Below are 24,720 nucleotides of genomic sequence, written 5' to 3' on the forward strand. Positions count from 1 at the left end.
TAACTTGCTGCGCCCAACTGAGCAACCAGTGGCTAATAAGAACTGTTATTAATTGTCAAAAAGGGTTAAGGAAATAATTCATTATCAGTCGTTGTGACTGGCAGATAACTCAAAAAGGATGCTCCATCATTATCCGGACCATTTTACCTGATGGCCCATTTGAGATGAATTCACCCTGTAACCAATGTAAATGAGCATTAACAATCTCCATCACTGGTTCACATCTTTGAATAAAATATGAGTGTTTTATTTCTTTTAAATGTAGGCCTATTCGACAAACTCTGATTCAGGTCACTTTCTTAACTTCTGGTCTTCTCAAAGAAGGGAACAAACTGAGAGAATTAAGTTTTCCCATCTTTTCCTTTATCCATTTTTTTGTCTGCTATTCAACTGCACCACACTCCAGTTCAGTAGATGGCGCTGACACGGCTTCGCGCCGGTTTATCTTTCCTCCAATGAATCGGAAGAAGAAATGAAGGCTAGGGTTTTTTTGGTCTTGTACTTTGTAAAACAAAGTATGACATTATTAAGTTCCTGAGAGAAAAATGAGTTGGATAAATAAAATCTAGTTTATGTTTGTTTTTTGTTTTTGTTTTTGTTTTTTTTTTTGTTTGTTTGTTTTGTTTTGTTTTTACTGCCTTATTTCTTGTTCCACACTCCAGTCCAGCTGGTGGCGGTAATGCACCGATAAGTTGGTTTGCAACCCCCAATAAACCCTGAAGAAGAAGAAGAAGAAGAAGAAGAAGAAGAAGAAGAAGAAGAAGAAGAAGAAGTTGTTTAGTGCGTTGGTTCCATGGCGACAGTGTGACAGCTGCATGTATCAGCCTTCTTCAGACCTTCTTCTCCACGCTGATAGTCATGTCATAATCAAATATGTGGAGGTTAAACAAGGTTCGCCACAAAGCTGGTCGACACCCTGATCGCTTGGAGGGGATCCGGCTAAAGAAGAGAGTGCAAGAAAAAGGTGACTAATGGAAACGTACAGTCTTATTTTTTATGTAAAGAAACGTCAGCCCAGACGTTGGTCATGGTTATCAGTTGGCTAGCATTGTGTGAAGATTGGACTTTGTTAATTTTGGCAGTGGCTAGGAATTTACGAGAAACAATACACGAGGACGTAGACAATCACTGTGGTCTTTTCATTGCTTGAATATGTTTGGTTTAATGACAATGGAAAACTTTTAGTCAATTAACCTTTTGCAGCAATGATGATACGATAAAAGTGCTTTACATAAAGCTGATATCAGCAATATCGACCTAGCGTCACATAAAATGGCAAGCATGCAGTTAAGACAATTTTTTCCAACTTCATTCATGAGCAAATTCTGACAATTACATGAATGAAAATAAACATATTAGACTAAGCAACATTTCATACATAGAACAGGACACATGGGAAAGACAAGAAAAAAAAGCCAGAGGTCTAATCCTGGTTTAAAGTAAATAGAATTGTTAACATCCAAGTCTTGTTTACTTTAATATTTTTCAATTATATCCTTGAAGTTTACTAACTCATTCATGAAAACAAACAAATAAAGGACTTATTTTCATAGCACAGCATTTGTTATATATTGCTTGGCCACAATATTAATGCTATTATACATGTTTTCCCTTTTTAGCCTCCATTAAAACACCAAGTTTAATGAAATCATACATATATTGGATTCTGTGAATCTGAGTCTCTTTCAAAGATCCAGTTTTAAAGGCTGTCCCCAGAAGGATCTCGAATATTCACAATCAAAAAACAGATGCTCTAAAGTTTCACTGGAGATTCATTATATATATATATAGTGCTTAAAAAATTTATTAGACCACCACCCAAAGTAAGGTTTATGCCACAGCTGTCCTAAATTAACAGCATTGGTAAAAATTGGTAAAACCACAATAATTTTTAATGTTTCTGCAACAGTTAATACACCAATATGTAGAAGCTCTTTAACCCAAATGATTTTTTTAATGCTAAAATATAATTATTATTGTTATCCATGAACTTTCAAATTTACTGATTTACAAAAAAATAGTAAAGCACATTATTATTTCTTGATTAATATGTCAAATTATAGTTATTTACTTGCATTCCTGAAGAGAAAAATTAGTTTTAGTGGTTGAATGTTATGCTTGATTCATCTCTGACTTCTCAGAGAAGCCCAGTGAGCCGGCTCAAATTTGGGTTTAAAAAGGTGAATTCAGTTTGAAATTCCTCATTCCTGTTCAAAATGGTAAAATGTGGAGAGCTCACTGAAAATGAAAGAGTCCGCATTAAAGCACTTCATGATGCTGCTGGATGGTCTCTGAGACAAATATGACAGGTGGTCTAATAAATTTGTTAAGCACTGTATACACACACACACACATATATATATATATGTGTGTGTGTGTGTGTGTGTGTATATATATATATATATATATATAGGTGGGTCTCCTCTGGCAAGAATAAACCAGACATTCAACCCCAGAGCAAGGTAACACAAACTGATGAAGAGTATAATTACTGCTTAATTTGCAGTTTTGGAAGTTTTGTTTTATCTGCAATAAACAATACATCTTAGTGTAGATATAACTTACAGAAAGCCATCATGTAACAGTTCGTTGTTGAAACCTCAGCTATCAAAACAAGAACACTTATTTGTTTGTATCACTGTAGAGTTGAGACAGGCCCGCAGAGACAAACAGCTCGTGAGCAAAAGACTCCTGCTTGATGAAGATGAGGACCAATCAGAGACCACCATGGATACTGCCTCAGAAGAGCAGGTAAGGCAGTTATTGTGGTAGTGATAATGTTTTGATTGCTCTTGTTAAACAACCTGAACCTGCCCTCTGTTTCCTCAGGATGTTGTCAGTTTATTTCACAAACTTCAACACAGTGTGCCGGAGAGAGAGCTCCACCTGAAAATTTTGAGTAAAGCTCTACGTGACCCCTCAGCTCAGCTCACCTTTATCAAGTACATTAAAAACCTTTATCACCAAATAATTAAACAGCTAACCATAATTCTCCACGTCTCATGTGCCATACATCTATCTTCCTTATAGGCTGGAGAACAGCATGCGTCTTCTGGTTGGTCTCCTCACTGGCACAAATGCAACGTGCCGTCTGCAGGCTGTTCAGTGTCTTCATGAGTTGTCTCACTCCCCTCACACAAACATAGCATTGGCGTGTCTACCTGCGACCCCCTACCTGCTCACCTATTTGTCTGGCCAAAGCACCAAGTTTACTGTAAGCAGCTGTGTATACCAGGCAGTGTGGTACATTATCACCTATTAGAAGTACAGTGTTGGGACTTTCTTGTTTTTTTGTGCAGGAGCTGTGTCTCTACACACTGGGTAACTTGTGCCCAGAAAGTGATGTTGTGAAAGAGAAACTCCTTGCTCAGGGAATTATACCAGCTCTGGCCAACTGCATAGAGGTAAGCTATTAGTCTGCTAGTTTTAAACATAACATTAACTTTAGTAGATGGGTCAAACCAGTGTTTCTTGTGACTATCTTCAACTAGTACCTGGCTGATGCCAGTCTGTTATTAAACATGAAGTGTATTCATTGATGGATTCATTTATTTTATTTATTTTTTTATTTTTTATTTTTTTGCAGAATCAGAGACATAACCTTGCTGTGGTAGAGGCTGCAGGTTTCAGCCTCTCTCAGCTTCTCCAGGCTAAAGATGGAGCAGGAAAAATAATTGAGTAAGGGCATTTTTACTTCTCATCCACTGCATTAATGTTATTTGGAACCCTGCGTATAAAGAGATAATGACTTTACTGGACTGATATTAGTGTCTTTTGTTCTCATTATGTAAAAGATGCACTAGATTTCCACTTTTAGAGAAATTTTACAAATCTGATAACAATAAATAAAATAATAATAATATAATAAATATGTTCAATAGCAGCAGTGCCTGCAGCTTATTCAAAAACCCAACAGCTGAGTGAGCAAATTACCTTAGTCATCTGTTTGGTTTGGCATAAGTGCACCTCCTCCCTGATGGCAGAAGTCTAAACTCTGCATGTAAAGGGTGCTTTGGGTCTCCCAGCATGGGGAGCCCTCTGCCCATTTGCCTTCTGAGTGGTTCTCACTTGAAAATCACAACTAAGAAAGTTTAACAATATTTTCCATCTTGTTTTTGTTTACAACGCTGAGGTTACTAAACCAACATATCACAAAAAAGTTCAAATCAACTCAATTAAAGATGAGTGAAATATTTTGAAAAAATGAATCAACTTTCAATCATCTCAACTTTTTCAAGAAGAACAGTCTCTGATTGGACTTTTTGCAAATGGCATCAGTGTTAGCATTGAAGGCTAGTTTATCATTGAGGATGGTACTTTGTATTTATACCGACTTGCTGTCTCCACAGCCATGCCATTGATGATAAGATAAGATAAACCATTGTTGGTCCCCCATCAGGGGAAATTTGGTTATTACAACAGCTCAAAAAAGTATTCAGCAATATATAACAAAGAATAAGGTTCCCACAATACTTAAATACAACATAACAAAAAAGTGGCAATAATAATAGTGGTATTTACATGTGCATGTCTTCACTTGTGGAAGGACCAAGACCTGATTCTAAGAAAAATATTGACTCACATTACTGTGAAAGAGGGACTAAATATGCAAGTTGCATTACACAACTGAAAAATTATAATAATAACATTAGTAATCTAACATCCAGTAAGAGAGCAAAGAAAATGTCACACTGTAACATCTGAGTGTTGATGCAGTGACTAGTTGTTTTGTATAAATACATGTTGGCATCTGTTTTGGTCCGGGGACCCCTGGGGTCCATGAGCCACAGCTTAGGGGTCCACAAAATAATTCAAAATGAATTATTAAAGTAATGCCATGTCATCCAAAAGCAAATAAATACATGTAGTGGCCACAGCACCATGAAACAATACTAAACCAAGGACTCCCACACAAGTCAGCTTTGGGCCAATAAACACTCAGATATGGTGGTGACATATCACCTATATCTGTCACTGCTCACCTTTCAGTCACTGTACTCAGGATGCATTTGGTGTGCACGTTCAGCTAGGAACAATGGATAAATATCTAAGCACGTCCACTTCATCAAGTGATGCTATAGGCCCAAACCAGCTAAACTGAAAATATGATAACAGCTATCTGGGGTTTGGTTTCATTGAGAACAGTGACAGAAAACCAAAATTTGCTGTGTGTCTGTGTTTGCAAATGAAGCTACGAAGCCCACCAAGCTAAAGCGTCATCTGATAACAAAGCATGCAGAGTTTAAGGACAAAACAAAAGATTTTTTCAGATGAAAGGGCAACTTAAATGGCAGTTAACATATGTTTAATCAGCGTAAGGGTTATGTGGGGGTCCTTGGAAAATTTTCTGCACTGTAAGGGGTCCCTAGCCCCGAAAAGTTTGAGAACCCCTGCACTAAACAACTAAGCCAGACTGTTAGACCACTAAAACCACAAACCTGCCAACCTGCAAAGTACAGAAATCTAGCATGCCTCTTTGTACAACATAAAAGACACTAATGTTAATCTTATGGAGCCAGCATGTCTTAATTTGCAGAGGTCCTTCAAAGATGTCATGATAGTTTCTTTGTTAGGCGTTGCTCACCTTAACCAGTGCTCTCTTAAATGACAGGATGGTCCTGGCTTCCAGCTTACCTTCAAGTTTGTTATCAGTCCTAACTCCTGACGCAAACTTTGGTCTGGCACCTGCCATCGAGTGTGCGTGGTGTCTTCATTACCTCATATGCAAGTGAGTGCTGAAAGGAATCCTGAGAAAGTTTCCTCTCTCTGACTCTCAACAATACAGCATCATTACACTCATATTAATGGTAATAATTATCTGTCTATCTTCTGTCTTTGACTCTACAGTATGGAAGATCACAGATTGCTGTTGGCTCTTGGGGTGCTCTCACACTGCAGTTCACTATTAGTGTCACTAGGTGGTGCTGTGGATGAAGGAAACAAAGAAGAAGGGCTGGAGCTGGTAAAAACACAAATTGATCCTGATGTTTGGCACTTGTAGTGTTTTTATCAGTCTAGTTTGTTTGTTCTGCTCCAATTTTACTTTCAGAAGGTACAATATGTAAAATTAGTGGAATACACTTAGAAAATGAAATAAATGAAACATAAAATGTATGTTGAAAGTAATGTTTAATCCCCAGAATATACATATTGTTTTACTTTAACTTAGAACAGGGGTGGGCAGCTGGCAGCCTGGGGACCACATGTGGCCCTCTACCTCACTCAGTGGGGCACCCAATCAAAAAAAACAATGAATCATAATTATAAACATGAGGAAAACATGAACAAATCTGCCATCAAACCACAAAAAGTTACTTAAAATCTTTGATTACTGGTATATGGTCAGTTCTTTGCAAGGAATTATTAATTATGATTGGCTGCAATTGTTCCTGTAAACGTCTTCATGTACATCACTAAATGCATTTTTAACAAATCAAGGAGTAAAATATATCAAAACAATCTGTTACTAGTATGTTGACTGCATTACAACACTTGCTTGAGATTGATTTATCCATCTATCTATTTAATTATGTTTAACTTATTGAATAATGCACATTTGCTCTTGAGTTAAAAACAAATTTTGCTATAAGAACTAAAATGAAATCAACACAGTCTTTCTTTCATTAATATTTTTTAGTAAACATGGAGCTTAAATTGAGAATATGGGACAGTTTGTTACAATTTGGCCCTTTGGCATTGAGAATAAAATTAATGTGGCCCTCTTGTTAACTGAAGTTTCCCATCCCTGACATCCTTTTATATATACATACCAAAGGCCTCCCTCCTCAGACTTCACCATCTTGCACCACTATGTTTCTGCAGTTCCATGGAAGAGACAAAAAAACAGGACACTAACATGTTTTTTTGTTGTTTGTTTTTGTTTTTGTTTTTTTTGTTGTTTTTTTTGAAGTGTTCAAATGTAATGTAAACAAAAATAATGAAATAGTTGAATCTGCCATAGATGACATTCTCTTTTTGTCCTGGAAGGCCAGTGTGGCATTACCAAAAGGAAGGTTGAGCAAGTGAGCATTGCAGTCCAGAATCTGATCGTTAGATGTCGCTAATATCCCCTATTTTACACACTGTGCATCTCAGATAGCAAACTGCTGATAAATTTGGGGTATACCTTAAGTTTTTCTGAGATAACTTACCTTCAAATAACTCACTGTTAATATTTATAAATATATCATCAAAAATAGAATTACTTAACAGTAACACAGAACATGTAAATAGCACATCACTGTCAAACTTAGGACTGAGGTAAACCAGTATTCTTCTTAATTCATGGTGTTGCCCCTCTCCAGCTCATCTGTCCTCTGCTAAGATGTGTGGGAAACCTACTCTCCTCCTGCCGAGTGGAAGACCTAGGCATCCAAGTCGGTGACGTTCACATTGTAGTTACTTTGTGTGCACTTCTTCAGGCCTACGTTAAAACTCAGCCCGCCTTGGCCAGAGAGTGTGCCTGGGTCCTCAACAATCTCACAGGTCTGAGCAGTCCACAGAAGCTTCTGCAGTGATTTTAGACATTTTAGGCCATTGAAAACTATTCAGGTTGATTTTTTTTTTGTCCTCTATAATGTAACTGGCCCCATATTAACCTTTATCTTATTGTGTATGGAAATTTCAGTTTAGAGAAGAAGGGATCCACAGATATTTACAAATTATTGTTGATACTAGTATATATTTATAAATGAAGTTCAGACATAAAATTTATGTCCTTAAAACACTGTAAAGTTTAAGAATAAACAAAGAGATAAACTTCAGTTCTTTGAACACATTTTAAAATTTAGGGAAAGAAATTGAACAAAGAAAAGACCTAGGCTGATGTAGGTCTGTTGTTCCAGCCTTGAACTTCACAAACATATTTGAATATACAGCTGATATGAGCAGGTGACATTCTCAAATATTTACAGACATTTTTTCGGTTGTAAATGTTGCCCAAAATCTTCAACTCTGTCAATACCACTTTCATGCTGACAAAATAGTGCATCCAAATGAAAAAGATCTGTTGTGGGGACATGTACCAGTTATTTTGGAGATTTTGCTTGCTTTTACTGCTTTTTATATTATTTTTCTGTGTATTTTCCACCTCCTGTCACAGCTCACTCCAGTGCTTTCTGCTCTGCTCTGCTGACTTTCAACTTAGTCCCTGGACTTATTCAGCTCCTTCGGTTCTCTCAAGGCATTAACACCATGGTAAGTGAGAGCCCTATCTAAATTTTAAGATAAATGCCTTAATTGAACATTTACTTCATTTGTAGGGATGCAGTCCACCTCACTGCTCTTTTCTTCTCCAACAAACTCAGATCATGAGGGTTCTAGCAAACATCACCTACAAGGAAAAGGAGTTCTGTGTCCAGCTAGCCCACCTTGGATTGCTGTCAGCACTTTGTGCAACTCTAAAAATGGCCGACAAGGACATGGTGGTCCTGAGCATGGATGTCTTGTTCATGCTAGTACTTAGTGGTCCACAGGTAAGCTTGTGAAACTTTGAAAGATGCTGCAATAATTAAACCAGATAGAGATGTGCTTTTGCCAAGTTGTCACAGGGTTTATGTGATTTATTCTCTCCCCTCAGGTGACAGAGGAGTTTCTGAGGCAGGGCGGGCTTTCACAGGTAGAAGCTCTTCAGTACAACACTGAGAAAGAGATAAGACGAAGAGCAACGTATCTCCTGGAAAACCATCTATTTAGTTCCTAGATTAAAACTGAAAACTTTAACTTTGTCCTTGTACCATGCTTGTACTTTGTCCTTGTACTCATACTTTTTAGACCTTTTAATACGATTTGCTGGTTTTGATGAACTGAACCATCACTGTGTGTTGTCAATTACATTTTTAAACATAAGAATGAAATACAACTTTATCACCTGAGGCTCTATACCTCAAACATTTGTTATGATGTATTTTGTGACCACCATTGAGAAGATGAAGAACAAGGGTGTTGTTTTATCTTGAATACTTTCTGCACATTCAGAGGAGTTTTTATTACATAGAATAGCAAGTTTTAGAAGTATCATATTTTTAAGCCAGTAATGTAATACTGTTGACAACTGCTCTTTGATAAAATAAACTGTTGATGCATATAAGCTTCACTATGCATGTACTTGTATGACTGCTTTTAAGAAATTATCTGAGGAAGAATAAATATGATTTGATCACTGAGTGCATGTTGTACTGATGAACAGCATTGGCCTGCAAACAGATTTTAGCTCCTCCTCCATATGAAAAAAAGTCAACACTCAAATTTCCCAACTTCCTCTCTCCTCCCACAACCTCCCCTTCCCGTTACAAGTCTGCTTCTTGCATGAAAACCAAAACAAGGCGGGTCTTTCTGTTGGTTTTGTTTGTTTGTTGCATTCTGTGTTAACTGCTTTTATTTATTTTACAGTTGGATCAAAAAGTTATCTTTTTCTTCCTCAGAGGATTGTCAAATTACAGTCTGAAGTTCGTCTTTCAGTTATTTTCTCTTTGAAGAACCAAACAGAGAGTAGTCTGCTGATGATGGAGGGAATCGAGTCAACAACAAGAGAAAGAACAACAGGAAAGGATGAGAACCAGGGTGTTGACAGCAAGGTGCTTGGTGGTAATAAACCTCTGCATCGCTTTGTTCAAAAAGAGCCCAGGAGTCTTGGGGTAACGTACAAAAGTGCATGAAGATTCAAATAAACTAAAAAAACATCTGCATTTTATCTCACTGTAAGGGCTTTATTCCATGCATCCTGCTCCTTCCCAGATTGTCATCCTGATCTTTGGCTGTGCAGAGATCCTGATGGGATTTCATTTGGCCAGTGAAGACCTGACGAATTCTTTTAAAATCTACATTCCCTTCTGGCAGGGGATTCTGGTACATCACACCTAAAGACTTGTTAGCAACCCATCCAGACAATGGGGAAACGTTACACTTTTGTCTGAAAAGCACACACCATCATTTTCAGAATTGCAATATAAAGTGTCAGGGTGGCTCCTTAACCCTTTCATGCATGAATTATGACAACCTCATTCAGGATTTTTTTCCTAAGTGTTTTTATTACTCTTTAGGCATGAAAAAAAAGAATTGAACTTCATTTTTTAAAAACATACATTTTTCAAGGAGTTCTTAAAATGTCCACTCGGGTGGACAACATGCGTTTGAGCTTTCAACTAATGAAATATGTTTTTAACAAAACATTGAATAAAATGACTCATAATGTAAACACTATGAAATGCTTCATGCTTCATGGTATGTGTTCACATATCCCTTGTAATGTGTTAGAAAGCTGCCCACATCTTTAGTGTTAGGGGGTCGAATTTGACCTGTGATTTAACTCCGCTTGAAAATACTTGAAAAATAATGGTTATCATCCTATATTGTTTTTCACCTCATCACTAACTTAGTATGTATTCATATCCAAGTAAAACTGTTTTAAATGTTATTATTTTTGGCTAGTTAGACCTTTTCTCTTACAATATACCACTCGTTTTCAATTATAATTTCATAATTATTCAATTATGAAGATGTGTGTGTCTGTATAAAGGTGTGTGTGTCTATATGAAGGTGTGTGTGTGTCTGTATAAAGGCGTGTGTGTCTGTATGAAGGTGTGTGTGTCTGGGTGACTCATGATGGAACTAATTTGCACAAAACATTGGTACATTCTAAAAAAAACAAAATTTACATTCTTATAACATAAATTAATTGATTCACAGCCAAAAAAGTTAGTGCACATTAAGTATTTTCAAAAACAACAAAGTCGCAGTAACAGTATGAATTGGAGTTAAAATATGGCCAGTAATGCATGATGTCCAATTCAGTGGATAGGTGATCAATCGCAATTTCCTCCCAATACAAAATCAATATTTGGAAATTTCAACAAATATATTGCTCCTTAGTTGTGACTTGACATCCCCATATTTTTTTTACCTGCAAGGTTCTCTTAAAATAGAAGAATGGACGGATATTCCCTCACTGCTCTGCACTTCTGGCATTCTGTCGGCCATCTTGGTTTTAAGGTTTTTTGTTGCACTTACAACGGCTGGCCAGACAGTGGCAGTGTATAGGAGGACACACTAGCGTCCAATGTAGTGGCTGATGCGCAACTTTGACATCAGCCCTCATGCAAATAGAAGGAAACAGCTTTTGAATAGCTGTCCACTGTAGTGACCACCATGCATGAAAGGGTTAAAGCTCTAATACGTAAGGATACAGTTTATTTGGAAGTCTTCACCTCCTTGTACAAAGTTGCATGACAAAACTAAAGCTGCTTTTTCACTTTTGCCCTTTAGTCTATACCCTCATAAAAAAAGATAGCTAAAAGGTTGGAAGTAACAATTTAGAGAAACAGTTAGCTTAGCTCAGCCTGGAGGTACCACACTATACCATTGTTGTTTGAATAGCCCTTAAGCATGGGAAAAAAAAAAACAAGGAGAGCTGGATTAATTTTGGAAAGTAGCACTACTACCTAAATTGCTAACAAACACTCCCTTCCAAATAAATATATTCCCAGTTCAAAACCTCTGCAAAAAGTGTTGAGTTTCCATTTAAATTTTAATGTTTGTACCAATTTTACAAGTAATAACAGAGCTAAAGTGCATTTTGTTAGCCTTGGGACAAAGATGGGTTAGCTAGCTCCGCTGAATGTTTTTATGCTACATTTAGCTAACTGTAAGCTAGCCTCACTCTGCAGGCTAAAAGTTGTTTCTTACCCTTTTCTGAAGAAAAGATGCACACAGTTAAATTCTTTATAGGCTACGGGCACTGACTGGGGGAACTATTTGTTATTCTGATAGCTTTTTTTAAGTCTAGCTAACTCAGATGAGAAATGCAGTACTTTTAAATTTATACTCTGTCTCCAGCTAAATCAATCAGTAGCATTCATCACATGAATTATGCTAATAATTCTCCATCTTTCTTATAAGTTTCTTGTCTGTGGAAGTCTGTCCATCTACACTGAGATTCATCCATCAAAGAAGATGGTATGTACGGGTTGAACTATCATTGGTCTCTCTGTTGTAACTAGCAGGGGTGGAAAGTAACTAATATATTTACTCAGATTACTATAATTGAGTAGCTTTTTTGGGTAGTAGTACTTTTTTGAGTACAGTTTGGAATCAGTACTTTAACTTCTACTTAAGTAAGTTTTAACCAAAGTAACTGTGCTTTTACTGGAGTGCAATAGTCTAGTATGGTATCCACTTATGTTGACCTCACAGTAGCACATAGTGAGAGAATGAATCCCATCTCATCCCAAAACAGAAAAAACTGGAGTGCTAATATCTCAGGGTAAAACATTTCAAAGTTGATTTAAACACCCAAAGTGTAATTTTAAGTCCATTCTGAGTGAAATCGTCTTCTTTGTTAGACTTATTTGACAGTGTTGATTCACAAGTGTTAGACCTGTGTAGAAAGTCAACTGATCTAAGTTCCCTCCACTACGACATCAAATCTGGGGGGATGTGTGGGCAGAGTGTGTAGTTGTGTTTGGATGTTGCCTTTTGTCCAGTGACCCCGATGGGGTTTCTTTGATCATGTTTCTGGTGGATAATTGTTGTTTTTAGATGTGAGAAACATTTGCATAATGAGTAAAGTTATCCACTGAGTTAGAGTTTGACTTTAGATGCTCCTGAAGGACTTATCGTTTTTTCATTAGTCAGAATAGCCTTGTTGTGAGGTTGACTATGCTTTGTTCTTGCTAGAGGAGACCCACTTTGCCAAATATTTTTAAGAGTTACAGTTGCTCTATCATAAATATTTAACACTTTCAAAAGTTACTTTTTATTATAGGTACTGTGGGCATATATAGACACTTGGAAAGTGTTCAATTTAACTCTGTAGGGAGTTGAATTAACACTTTCAGTTTTGCTGTGTATTTTACTTTATTATAGAGGTGTGACTTTACTTGAACAACCTGGTTGGAGATCTACTCTGTTGTTGTTTTTGCCAATAAGGAAAGATCAGATTTTTTTGCACAGGTCCTCAGTACTCAGTGCTTAAAGTAAAGTTTAAATCAAATACTTATTAATTTTACTTGTTGATCAGTGCTTTTACTTCTACTTAAGTAAACTCTAACAAGAGTGACTGTACTTGAACTTGAGTACAACAGTCGTTTACTATTTCCACCTCTTTTAACTATAATATAATAATGATAATAATTTGGTTTTCACTCCTAAAATATGATTTAACTTACTGTGTCTCTGCTAGGTGACGGTGTCTTTGGCCATGTATGTGGTTTCCCTTCTGGGACTTCTTGTCTCCTGTGGCTTCAGGATAGTCTCCTTTACCGAATACGAAGAGCTAAGCTGGGGCTACAGTTACAGGGATAAGGATCACTGGGACGTTTACCGAACAGTTAAGTTTTGCTTTACTTGTTTTAAAAAGTAAGATTAATAGAATGGATATATTCATACTGTCTGTACCACCTCTTTGACTTTGTTTTGTTGTAGAATCAGATTTATGGCATTGAAGGCTTGTTGTTTACCTCCTCTCTGTGCGTTTTGGTGATGCTGATCTTCCTGTGCGTCATTGCACGTTTAGCTCTGAGATCCACACGCACCCAAGTAAGACATTTATATTGTTTCTTTACGTAAAACTGGCTTCAATTGAAATCATGAAAGTACCAATAATAGTGCACTCAATAGAGATAATACATGATACCATACATGACAATACAACACAATATTACTTTATGAAGGAGAAATATAACATTATATCACTTTGAGAAAAATGGCTTATTGTGTCCTTTCAAATCAAAGCAATATCAGTTTGCTTTTACTTAATATCAGTTATGTCTTTTATGACCTAATCAAAAATATTTCAACATATCCAGGATGTTCACTCTCTAATCAGAGAAACCTTACCAGAAAACACAGACAACACAGAGAATGCAACTAAATTAGATGTAATAATATTTGTGTTAGTTAACATATTACAGTGTCTTGTTGTTCCCCCTTACTTACCATCTCTATATCTTTTACAGGTTATTCTCCAGCACATCGTAACCCCTCAGGGAGAAACAACATCAAACTGAGATCAACTTTTTATTTCCTTTATGTTATGTAACACTGCTTTTCTAATGCAACTAACCTTTAAGTGTCAATGTTTTGTACAGTATTACATGTTGATGTTACACCATTTAGAGGCAGCAGCCTTACAGACCAGCAGACACTCTTTTCCTCCTTCCTGCACTTAATCTCACTACAGCTTGAATAATTGCAATAAAATAGTGAGTCACATTTTTACATACATTGACTAAAATGATCATCTATCTAAGAAGGTTCATTTAGGTATATGTATGTCATTTAGTTTCCTCAAAGCTAACAGATAGTACATAGTACATAGTTTTGATATGTATCATCAACACCAGTTAATGGAATCTTTGACAGAAGTACAACATCTAACATCATAATTCATCTTAAAGCAATGATTTACAATGGTATTAACACTGGTAGAGATAACAGTCAACAATGCCTCCATTTTGCCTTTAGGTATAATTACATTTTACGTCTGCTTCACAACACACTTTATCGAGGTGGAAAAGTTTAATAAAAAGATTTTGCTGACTAACTTATCAAGATCTACTTTGTAAACTGATAACATTTTCATTCCTTTTTGTTATCAAAAGATCCAAAGAACCTAAAGAAGAAGTTTACGGATGATCAAGGTTTATACTATAAAGTTTCATTGATATGCATATAATTGACACTGTGTAGTATAACTTCTCACCAATGAGCAGATCAAGAATGTTTTATTTACAGCACAGCACACACATCCACAATGTTTAAAAAAGGATAGCATTTTAAATGAGAGTGGGGTTTAAATATTTGGACACTCGACAAGTAGATTCCACCCTGAATATTTTATAAAGCCTGGCATTTCTCTGCCTAGTCATTGTTTTTGTAAGCCTACACTCTTAAAAAAGACCCCAAGTACCAAATTTGGTGACAACCACATTGTGGTGACCTTGTGTGAACTTCATGCAAACTCAGCCAGCTTTGGCCAGAAAGAGCACCTGAGTCCTCAACAACCTCAGGTCTGAGCAGTCCAAATAAAATGGGCAGTGTTGTGCCGAACTTTCAGGCATGTTTGGACTAAAAATTGAGGCAGGATTAAGGCCTCTAATGGTGAGTAAACTGCCAGAGGAGTGAAAAGGCCTGGGCAAAAGAAATGTTGTCGAGCCAGACTTTGGCTGCTGAGCAACATATGTGAAGCCTGACTCTTATGAAAGTATCATAACGGAGAGATTTGTGCTCGAAAATAGTATATTTCATTGCCAACTCCTGTCTCTCTGCTCTGGCATAGAAGCAAACAAATGCACTCTGGCCAGAGTTCACCATGAGGTCAGAGGGCAGGCTGATTGCTGGAGAGCATGTCTATTTTTCACTTGAATTAGATTCAGCAGGAATAAACATCTTACCTGCTGAAGGTGTGTTTTAATCTATATTTCACTTGTCTTCCGTCCTGGGTGATTAAAAGAAGTGGACTGTGACTTTCTCTCTACAAGTATCCACAGTTCAATCCTTGCTGTCTGTTAGCATCACAGTGCTAAAGTTAGTAAAGCATCTGATTACAGATACATTTTTTTTCCTGCCAAGTCTGTAATAGTAAAGGCCTCCAATGCTTATCATCATTCAAGGCTTTTTATTTTAAAGAGCTACATCAGGAAATGGAGTGTTTTCAACAGCAACCTAACAACAAAGACATCTCATTAAGAGGAAAGACAGAAAATGATATGTAAGGAATGCCTGAAGAGTTAAAATCAGAATGATTGGCCTGTCTGTGTACCTTGTACTTCTATGTTTTGATCACTGAGTGCATGTGGTACTGATGAACAGCATTAGCGTGCAGACACAGACTCCAGCTCCTCCTCTTTGTGAAAAAAAGGCAACACTCAAATTTCCCAACTTCCTGTCCTCCCACAACCTCCCCTTCCCGTTACAAGTGTGCATCTTTGCATGAAAACCAAAAAAAAGGTGGGTCTTCAATGTTTTAATTTAAATCTCTGCATGCTACGTAATTGCTTGTCTTCAACACATATTTTATATCTGCTCAGTGGACTGTCAAAGTACAGTATGTGACTTCTCTTTCAACCTGTTTTTGTTTTCTCCTTTCAGACACAAGTAAAGAGTAGTCTGCTGATGATGGATGGAACTGAGTCAACAACAAGAGACAGAACAACAGGAAAGGATGAGAACCAGGGTGCAGACAGCAAGGTGCTGTTTTCTGGTAAACCTCTGCATCGTTTTGTTCGAAAAGAGCCCAGGAGTCTTGGGGTAATGTGTAATAAAATCCTAACTCTCAAGTTCTTAGGCTTCTTTTTTTTTTAAATCTGTGTACTTCAATCAATCTTACCTCTTCTCCTTCCCAGATTGTCATTGTGATCTTTGGCTGTGCAGAGTTCCTGATGGGATTTCATTTGGCCAGCGCAGAGCTGATTAATTCTTGTAAAATCTACATTCCCTTCTGGCAGGGCATTCTGGTACAGAGACTTGCCTCTTGTTCATGGCATATTTAACATCAGTGTTACATTAACCAAATGACTCTAGTTCATACATTTCTCTTTGTTTTATAAGTTTCTTGTCTGTGGAAGTCTGTCCATCTACAGTGAGATTCATCCATCAAAGAAGATGGTATGCACCGGTTTCACTTCTTTAACTTACATCTGTCTTTGTTCTGAACTATAACTCTTCAAATATGTACTGCGTCTCTGCTAGGTGACGGTGTCGTTGGCCATGTATGTGGTTTCCCTGCTGGGAATTGCTGTCTCTGCTTGCTACAGGATAGTCTGCCTCTTCACCTATGGCTTCCGATATAAAGACCGCTCTGATCCTTGGGACACTTACAGAACAGTGAGTTTTACGGTACTTTTCTTTAGTCATATGGACAGCATGCATGTTTTAATGTCATTTTCTGTTTGATTTTTTTTTTTTTTTTTTGTAGGATCAGATTGAGGGCATTGAGGGCATGTTGCTTACCTCCTCTCTGTGTGTATCAGTGATGCTCATCTTCCTGTGTGTCATTGCGCGTTTAGCTCTGAGATCCACACGCACCCAAGTAAGACATTTTTACTTTATGACTGAAATCATGAGATAATGTATACAAGGAGATTCACACGGTGCATTACGATACAATATCAACACAAAACAGTCATGTTAAAGGTAATATCATTTTTGAAAAATTAGAGCTGCAAATTGTAAAAATCTGGACTGATGCCGATGCTTGGTAAAACTATTTAGTCACTGAAACGGATGCAGATGTTTGTTTTTCATTATTTCTTTTGATATACAGTAACTCCTGCCACACCAACATTATTGTCTCATCTTAGACCACAAAGACAGTTTAGAGGTTCTCCAACAGCTCAGTAATCTCTGAATCAGCTGTTAGGTGTGCTAAATGCCAGCATTAAAATTATGTGACTCAGCATCTGCTACTGACACTGGTTCATGCCCATATTATTTGCAGATAACCAATATTTGTCAAAAAGACTAATGGCCAATGATGGCTAATGACCCCTCAAGACAATAAAATATCTGTCTACTATATCTTGACATCAATAATGTATTTTAAAGAGTTCAGTATTGAATGCTAGCGATCTGGGGCCCTCAGGTGGCTCTGCATTAAAAACAGGCATGATCCTGAACTGGAAATAACTGCATGGGCTCAGGAACACTTTCCAGAAATCACTCTGTCAACACAATTTGCTGTTCCATCCACAATAGTGATTTAAAACTGCATCATGGAAACGCTGGCATCTTCTCTGGGTCAAAGCTTATTTAAAATAGACTGCTGCAAAATGGAAAACTGTTCTGTGATCAAATTAATTAAGATTTGAAATTCTTTTTGGAAACCACGTGCCGTTTCCTGCAGACTACAGATGAGAGGGACCATCCAGCTTGTTATCAGTGCAGTCTGAAAGCCTGTATCTCTGATGTATGGGGTTGCATTTGCACCTATAGCATGGGCAGCTTACATGACAGGAAAAGCACTATCAATGCTGAAAAGTACATAGAGGTTTAGAGCAATATATGCTTCCATCTAGACAATGTTTCTTTCTGGGTAGGCCTTGCATATTTCAGCAAGACAATGCTAAATCACATACTGCATCCATCACATCAGCATGGCTTCACAGTCAAAAGAGTCCAGGAGCTGAACTGGCTTGCATGCAGTCCAGACCTTTCACCAACAGAAAACATTTGGTACATCATAAAATTAAAAAATTTTATTATTATTATTTTATTATTTATATTTTATACAGCACCCCAACTTTTTGGGGATTGGGGTTGTAATAAACATGAATTATATTTGAAGTTCAAAATCATATCATCAATATTTTGTCCTTCAACCAAGGCTGCCCAGAGTCATAGAGGGGCCCATCAAGGTTAGCACAGACAACATGGTCCATCTTAAATTTAAGCAATAATAAATAACTAATAATAACTTCCAAATATTACTTACCAAAGCAACAAAATGACACATATATGGTGTGTTCTATATTTTACTGTTGCTTGTTTCAAAAGTAAAATGGTATAAGGTATTATTTTTGTGATATTAACATGGTGGGTGGACTCACTGGACGAGGACAGTAGTGTCTGTGTATATAGCCATGTTGAGGCCTGCAGCATGTTTTTTCACTTCAGTCCGAAGCTGAATGGAGCCAGGATCAGGAAGCAGTAATTATCCAGGGGGCTAGCGCTAACGTTAAAGATCCAACATGCATGGTATTGTTAAATGGAATCTGGGGAGGGGGCCATTCTCTGAGCCTTTCAGGGGCCCGGTCATTTCTGTGGGCAGGCCTGACCACAACCAAACCAACTTATGACAGCCAACAACAGCTTTCTAAAAACCATATAAATTATTTTATTGCTTCATCATTGTCCCCACCTGTCTAATCACCTCTATATCTTTTACAGGTTATTGTCCAGCACATCGTAGCACCACAGAGAGACACAACACCAAATTGAGATCGACTTTTTTTCTTTGTCTAATCGAGCACTGGCTTTCCGACAGCTACCCTTTAAGTGTCATCATTTTGTACAGTATCATGTGTTGATGTTATACCATTTAGAGGCAGCAGCCTTTCAGACCAACAGAAGATCTTTTTTCCTGCACCTAATCTCACTTTACAGCTTGAATAACTGCAATAAGATGTCTAATACTGAGCCACATTTTTACATAGTAATTAAAGGATCACACTAACCTCATCTAATTATCTAACAAGGCCTTATTACATATATGCATGTCATACAGTTTCCTGAAAGCTAACAGATAGTACTTACAGGTTTTCATGTGTATCATAAAAGTCAGTTTATAAAATCTGTGACAAATGTTAATCATCTATTGTTATGAATAATTCTGAAGCAATAATTAACATTGTTTAAACACTGGTAAAGATAACAGTACCCAGTGTCTCCACAACTGCCTTAAAACACCTGAAGCATATTTTACCTCTGCTTCACCTACAAGAAATCAAATTAAATTTTTGATCAATGAACCTCTATTTTCATGTAACAGGAATTCACAGTTGAAATATTTGGACATGTGACAAACAACATCCACCCATAGTGTTTCCCAAATCTAATGTGTATCTGTGCATTTGCTTTTTTTTTCCATTTACATGAATGGAGCTGGCAGAAAGCATATTGACAATCCGTGAGATGGGGAAAAATCTTCAGCTTTGGGTCACTGGATGGGGACTACATAGAATTGTCTTTTGCTTTGTACTGTAATGTGAAGCACACAATGTTTTGTGTATTGTCTTCAATAAAAAAAAATATGGTTATCAGATGAATGATGTATGGGACAAACACACTGGCATATTGTCTGCAAAGGTCAAAAATAGAATACTATATACTGTAGACACCAGAAATGCATGCTTAGCTGATGCAAGCACACAAGTCTACTGGCTCTGGGTTTTTCAGATTCCTTTTGGTTGATGGCAGTGTTTTTTTATAGGTAGCTTGTACTCAGTGGTGGGCTGCATGGTATACACAGTATATCCACTTCTCAGTCCTGTGTGATGCACATTACTGAGTAGTGGTATTGTTACTTTTTCATAGGTGGAAGACACTACCCACCTTACTCTGCCTCTTTAGCCAAGTCTCCTCATTGTCTTAATTTTTGGTTTTGGTAAGCCAATCAGAGGCACTGGGTGGTCATGCTTTGCAGTCCTCTGGTTTGTGTAGACATACAAATGGAGCTGGCGGCACAGATTTCTATCATCCGTCATATTATCAGAATGACCCTTAAAATCTGAGGTCAATCAGAATTTAGTTTTCAACATACAAATACAAAAGGCTTTATTTTAAGTGAACAAAACATGCAAGATCAGACTGTAACACAAAGACAGTTTATCCTTTGTTGGACGGGTTACTAAAAAAAATGTGGGGTCTACCCACTTCTGCAAGCACCACCACACTATTGCTTACACTTTTATACAGCTTGGCACATCTGTGATGTTTAACAGATGAACTCTATGCAGATAGTTGAGTGTAATGGTCACTTAACTTATTTTCTGTTGTATGGCTAAATAATCTAACTTTGCATAGGATAAAAACTACAAAAGCCAAAAGTGATCTTTCAAGTTTCTCTCATTGCAACCTGAAAATACCTACACCACTAACAATTCACATAAAGAAACCGCAATAACACAATTCTACTTTGGTCACTTAATTTATTTCCAGTCATTTGACTGAATAGAAAACAGTAGTTCAACATTGCAATAGAAGTCTTCCCCTGGTGTGGGTAGTGTAGGGAAGGAAATCCAGCAGAGGCACTTCTTTAAGTCGCATTTGGTCCATGTGCATAGTTTTATTTTCACATTATTTAATAGACATAGCTAGCGGTGTACAGAGACTGCATAGAGGCCTGGTCAGCTGTGCCTGTGGGCTTGTACTCTCCTTTGGAGGCCAGACCGTTAATCTGCAGAAAGTACCACAAGGAGGAGAGTGAGGGCAAAGTCACATCTGAGCGTTAATCATCAGCCATGTTACTTAACCACATTAGTGCAAAACTGAAGGCACAAAAGCTCTGAGAATCATTTACAGTCAGTATAAAGCTAGGAAATACTAGATAAGAGACATTAAATACCTAGTGTTGAGCACAATTCATAACTGTAAACTGATAAGTGTTTTTTTCTAAATTGTTCGTCTGTGATAATGGTTAATGTCCTCTGAGATTACCTTGGCTCTGCTGCAGAAAGCTTCCTGTGCGGCTGCTTTGTTGGCAGCTTTGCCCTGCCAGGCTGCAAGAGCAGAGGCCTGAAGTGCACGACCGTAAGAAAAGGACAGCTTCCAGGGGCGATGAAGGGGCACCTGATTAATGGCATTCAGGTTGAGGGAGGCCTCCTCCTCGCTCTGACCGCCAGACAGGAAGCAGATGCCTAGAAAGAGATATAAGCATGCCGCTTTCACTCTGAATTTAACAAAAATAAATAAATTAAAATAAAAACTTCAACTAGTTTGTTCTAACAAAAGACAACCTGGCTGCCTGTCACTCACCAGGCACAGCAGCAGGGACAGTACGCCTCAGAGCAGTCACCGTCGCCATAGCAACCTCCTGAGGGGTGTACTTCTTAGTGCAGGAGTGTCCAGCAGTGACCATGTTGGGCTTGAGCAGAGTGCCCTCCAGGTACACGTGGTGGTCAGACAGAGCCTTGTACACAGCAGCCAGAACCTACAATGATGAATCATCAGATTTATGAGAACATACGTTTGATGAAACATACGAGAAATAGAAATATTGCAAGTTAGAGGATGCACAAACCTTCTCTGTGACATACTGGCAGCGTAGTAGGTCGTGGTCACCGTCAGGGAGGATCTCTGGCTCCACAATGGGCACCAGCCCGTTCTGATGAGAATAAATTTAACATTAATAACTTCCATACAGCAAATTGCCACACTGAATTGGTGATCTTTGTAGACTGTAAGAATGCACACCTGTTGGCAGATACTGGCATATCTGGCAAGGACGTTGGCGTTTTCTGCAATGCCGAGGGCAGACGGGCAGCCGTCTGAGATCTTAAGTACACACCTCCACTTGGCAAAGTCACAGCCGTCCTTCTTGTACTGAGCACAGCGCTCTGAGAGGCCATCGAGACCTTAAGATAAAACCACAGGCTAAAAGTAAGCACCTCAGTCATTTAACATCAATCTTGATGCAGAAAGAAAAATGCTTGCACACCCTGTGTGGTTGTCTCCCCATCTGTTCCATTCAGACCAGCTGTGCCTTTGTCCACCTGATGCAAGAAAACCAAATTGTCCATTAGGAAAAAAATAAGGGTCACTAACCAACTGAAGGATGGGAACATTTGATCTTCTCACCTTGATGCCGACAACAATGCCCTTATCCTTGATGACCTGGGGAAAGAGCTTGCCGCTATCTGATTTCTGATAAAGCGTCTCATGGAAGAAGATGACCCCTCCCACACTGTTAGCGATGGAGTCGTCAACGGAGAACAGGAGGTCACGGAAGCAGCGGCGGTTCTCCTCTGTGTTCTCCACGTTGATCTTCTGGAGACGCTTTCCCATGGTTCCTTGAGAGACGGAGAACATATGGAAGACATTTTATTCATTGGACTCTGCAGTCTCTTTTCATAGAACACATGAAATCTTACGGCTCACCTGTTGATTCATCTGCAGCCAAGATTCCTTTTCCTGGAGCCACAATTCTCTGAGCGATGTCAGAGAGCTCCTTCTTCTGCTCCGGAGTTAGGGATGGGAACTGATGAGTCATCCTACGAGGAAACAATGCAAGTTATTGCACAGGTGATTTGAAATTTGTCAAGATGCTCAACAAGTATGAGGAAGATGCTCTACTTTCTGCCAAAACACAATGAGCCTCTGTCTCTGACTTCCTACATCTATTACAACACTTCTGTAAATATTTGGCTTGCATGACAGAACTTTGGCCCTTAGACAGATAAGTTGTGCTTGCAAGTTCATAGTTCACCATGTTTGCTACATGGTATGTTCCCAAAAGTTTCAGCAGAAGAGCCACAAGCCCAGGAAAAACAATTCAAGTCATGAGCACTAATATAAACACATGTGACAACATTAACAGCAGGTTAGCACGAACGCGGATGCATTTTTCATTTCAAATATTTGCACAAACTTAGACGCCCAATGGCATTTCAGCTGCAGCAGAAAACACATGTAGACTTTTAAACGACACACTTTGAAAATGCAATTGGAAAGGATCTTTATCAACTCAGCTCATGAAATTTGCTTTGCTGCTAATTTTATACTTCTGAAAGTCTGTTGCTTAAATCCATCAGCATTTGGGCATCATTACCAAAACTGCTGCACAAATGGACACACGAGGACATGAAGACAAACGGCAAATATTTGAGTTCACTTTTCAATGGACTTAAGCATCGGGAAGCCTATGCAAAAATGTAATAACATGACTTACTTTGGAGTTTCGTCAAACAACGACGGCAACAAAGAGCAGCAGACGGCCTCGGCAGCCTCCAAACAGAAATTGGACTGACTGAGAAGACTGAAAAGTTGGCACAAAGCTGTATTTATGGTGTGTCCGTCGCGTTGGAGGAGGTGCTCGTGATGTGGCGGGGCGTGTGCCGCCCCAGTAACGCAATTGGCCCGGACAGGCAGACAGGGGCGGTGTTAAAACCGCGAGGATTCAATGCTCCACTGTGGACTTTAATCTGGTGTTTAAGAGCAGGGCCGGATGAGTTAAAAACAAGAGGAGAACAGAGTGTGTCGTCTCAAACAAGTTATAAAATCAGGCTCTGCAGGCATGTAGGAGGAGCCCCGCCCCCTTTACTGATCAGTGATTATTACTCCATAGTCAGATGAAATGTGAAGCAGGAAGCCTGCTGGTATTTTCTTACTGTGCCTTTGTTGCATATGCTCTTTTTTCCTAACAATTTGATGTAAAAATGACTTTTAACAGGTACAAAAAGTTTTGGATTTGCTAAAATAGATTGCTTTCCTCAACAACTGTGATTTAGACTGATATGGCTGAAAAGTAGGCTGCAAACATAAATATTCTGGCATGTTCTGTGTATGCACTCTTAAAACAACTATACATCAAGTTAAGATACTGTAAGAAAATTTAAAGAGGCGATTTTGCATGGATATGAAGGTGGTATGCCTTGAGATTTGGGATTTATCTCAGGTGTGCCTTGGGCAAAAACATTTGAGAATCACTGGGGTAGATTACAAGCAGAGGTGGAAAAGTACACGACCATTGTGCTTCAGTACAAGTACAGTTACTCTGGTTAAAACTGACTCAAGTACAAATAAAAGTACTGGTCTCTAAATCTACTTCTGTAAAAGTATTCAATTTATAGTTTCGTTTAAGTAGTAGTTACTGAGGATAAGTTATGATCCTCCCTTATTGGCAAGAACAGAAAATAGATTTCCAACCAGGTTGTTCAGATAAAATCCCACCTCTTTGATAAAGTAAAATACACAGCAAAACTGACATTGGTAATCCATCCATTAGAGTTACATTTCACACTTTAAATGTGTCTATATCTATCCACACTACATACAGTTAAACTACACTTTTGAAAGAATATTTAACAATAGGACAGAGCAGCAGTAACTCTTGGACATGTGTGGCAAGGTGGGTCTTCTCTTGGGGGTAAAGAAGCAGAACATCAACTTACAGGGATTTAACCCTGAATATTCTCTCAAAGGCTCAGAAAATCTTACATTGGTAAAAGTAGAGTATGTCCCTGCTGAGGGTTAAAATAGATATATGCAAATATAAATTAATTATAATAA

The 24,720-nt window shown here is 38.1% G+C and overlaps 4 protein-coding genes across 4 annotated transcripts; 3 read left to right on the forward strand and 1 right to left on the reverse strand.

Moving 5' to 3' along the window:
- The first annotated feature begins 742 nt into the window (after positions 1 to 742).
- On the forward strand, positions 743 to 9,164 carry tmco6 (transmembrane and coiled-coil domains 6). Its single transcript, XM_041797436.1, has 12 exons — positions 743 to 964; positions 2,645 to 2,751; positions 2,830 to 2,942; positions 3,031 to 3,214; positions 3,300 to 3,404; positions 3,587 to 3,678; positions 5,612 to 5,728; positions 5,848 to 5,962; positions 7,305 to 7,485; positions 8,102 to 8,196; positions 8,307 to 8,474; positions 8,579 to 9,164. Exons 1-12 carry the CDS (start codon positions 874 to 876, stop codon positions 8,699 to 8,701), a joined length of 1,491 nt encoding a protein of 496 aa, XP_041653370.1. The 5' UTR covers positions 743 to 873; the 3' UTR covers positions 8,702 to 9,164.
- Positions 9,165 to 9,283: 119 nt separating this feature from the next.
- Positions 9,284 to 14,074, forward strand: LOC121516254 (membrane-spanning 4-domains subfamily A member 4D-like). Its single transcript, XM_041797438.1, has 6 exons — positions 9,284 to 9,635; positions 9,736 to 9,846; positions 11,896 to 11,952; positions 13,178 to 13,324; positions 13,420 to 13,533; positions 13,953 to 14,074. Exons 1-6 carry the CDS (start codon positions 9,501 to 9,503, stop codon positions 14,001 to 14,003), a joined length of 615 nt encoding a protein of 204 aa, XP_041653372.1. The 5' UTR covers positions 9,284 to 9,500; the 3' UTR covers positions 14,004 to 14,074.
- A 1,736-nt stretch (positions 14,075 to 15,810) lies between these two features.
- On the forward strand, positions 15,811 to 19,756 carry LOC121516253 (membrane-spanning 4-domains subfamily A member 4D-like). The gene is made up of 7 exons (XM_041797437.1): positions 15,811 to 15,945; positions 16,087 to 16,245; positions 16,341 to 16,451; positions 16,546 to 16,602; positions 16,687 to 16,821; positions 16,913 to 17,026; positions 18,883 to 19,756. Exons 1-7 carry the CDS (start codon positions 15,928 to 15,930, stop codon positions 18,931 to 18,933), a joined length of 645 nt encoding a protein of 214 aa, XP_041653371.1. The 5' UTR covers positions 15,811 to 15,927; the 3' UTR covers positions 18,934 to 19,756.
- Positions 19,757 to 20,625: 869 nt separating this feature from the next.
- Positions 20,626 to 23,536, reverse strand: aldob (aldolase b, fructose-bisphosphate). The gene is made up of 9 exons (XM_041798183.1): positions 23,381 to 23,536; positions 22,591 to 22,703; positions 22,291 to 22,502; positions 22,151 to 22,205; positions 21,907 to 22,067; positions 21,734 to 21,817; positions 21,469 to 21,643; positions 21,151 to 21,350; positions 20,626 to 20,890 (listed from the first exon to the last, which is right to left on the reverse strand). Exons 2-9 carry the CDS (start codon positions 22,700 to 22,702, stop codon positions 20,795 to 20,797), a joined length of 1,095 nt encoding a protein of 364 aa, XP_041654117.1. The 5' UTR covers position 22,703; positions 23,381 to 23,536; the 3' UTR covers positions 20,626 to 20,794.
- Between the last annotated feature and the right edge of the window lie 1,184 nt (positions 23,537 to 24,720).

This window comes from Cheilinus undulatus, linkage group 10 (genome assembly GCF_018320785.1).
Source record: "Cheilinus undulatus linkage group 10, ASM1832078v1, whole genome shotgun sequence".
In the NCBI taxonomy this organism is placed as follows: Eukaryota; Metazoa; Chordata; class Actinopteri; order Labriformes; family Labridae; genus Cheilinus; species Cheilinus undulatus.

Coding starts and splice junctions, on each gene's coding strand:
- tmco6 (XM_041797436.1), top strand. CDS start 874: ATGTGGAGGTTAAACAAGGTTCGCCACAAAGCTGGTCGACACCCTGAT. Junction 2,943..3,030: donor GCTCAGCTCACCTTTATCAA/GTACATTAAAAA, acceptor TCTTCCTTATAG/GCTGGAGAACAGCATGCGTC. Junction 3,215..3,299: donor GCCAAAGCACCAAGTTTACT/GTAAGCAGCTGT, acceptor TTTTTTGTGCAG/GAGCTGTGTCTCTACACACT.
- LOC121516254 (XM_041797438.1), top strand. CDS start 9,501: ATGATGGAGGGAATCGAGTCAACAACAAGAGAAAGAACAACAGGAAAG. Junction 9,636..9,735: donor AAGAGCCCAGGAGTCTTGGG/GTAACGTACAAA, acceptor GCTCCTTCCCAG/ATTGTCATCCTGATCTTTGG. Junction 13,534..13,952: donor TGAGATCCACACGCACCCAA/GTAAGACATTTA, acceptor TATCTTTTACAG/GTTATTCTCCAGCACATCGT.
- LOC121516253 (XM_041797437.1), top strand. Junction 16,246..16,340: donor AAGAGCCCAGGAGTCTTGGG/GTAATGTGTAAT, acceptor TCTCCTTCCCAG/ATTGTCATTGTGATCTTTGG. Junction 16,822..16,912: donor CTTGGGACACTTACAGAACA/GTGAGTTTTACG, acceptor TTTTTTTTGTAG/GATCAGATTGAGGGCATTGA.
- aldob (XM_041798183.1), bottom strand. CDS start 22,702: ATGACTCATCAGTTCCCATCCCTAACTCCGGAGCAGAAGAAGGAGCTC. Junction 22,206..22,290: donor GCATTGTTGTCGGCATCAAG/GTGAGAAGATCA, acceptor TTCTTGCATCAG/GTGGACAAAGGCACAGCTGG. Junction 21,644..21,733: donor GCCAGTATGTCACAGAGAAG/GTTTGTGCATCC, acceptor TCATCATTGTAG/GTTCTGGCTGCTGTGTACAA.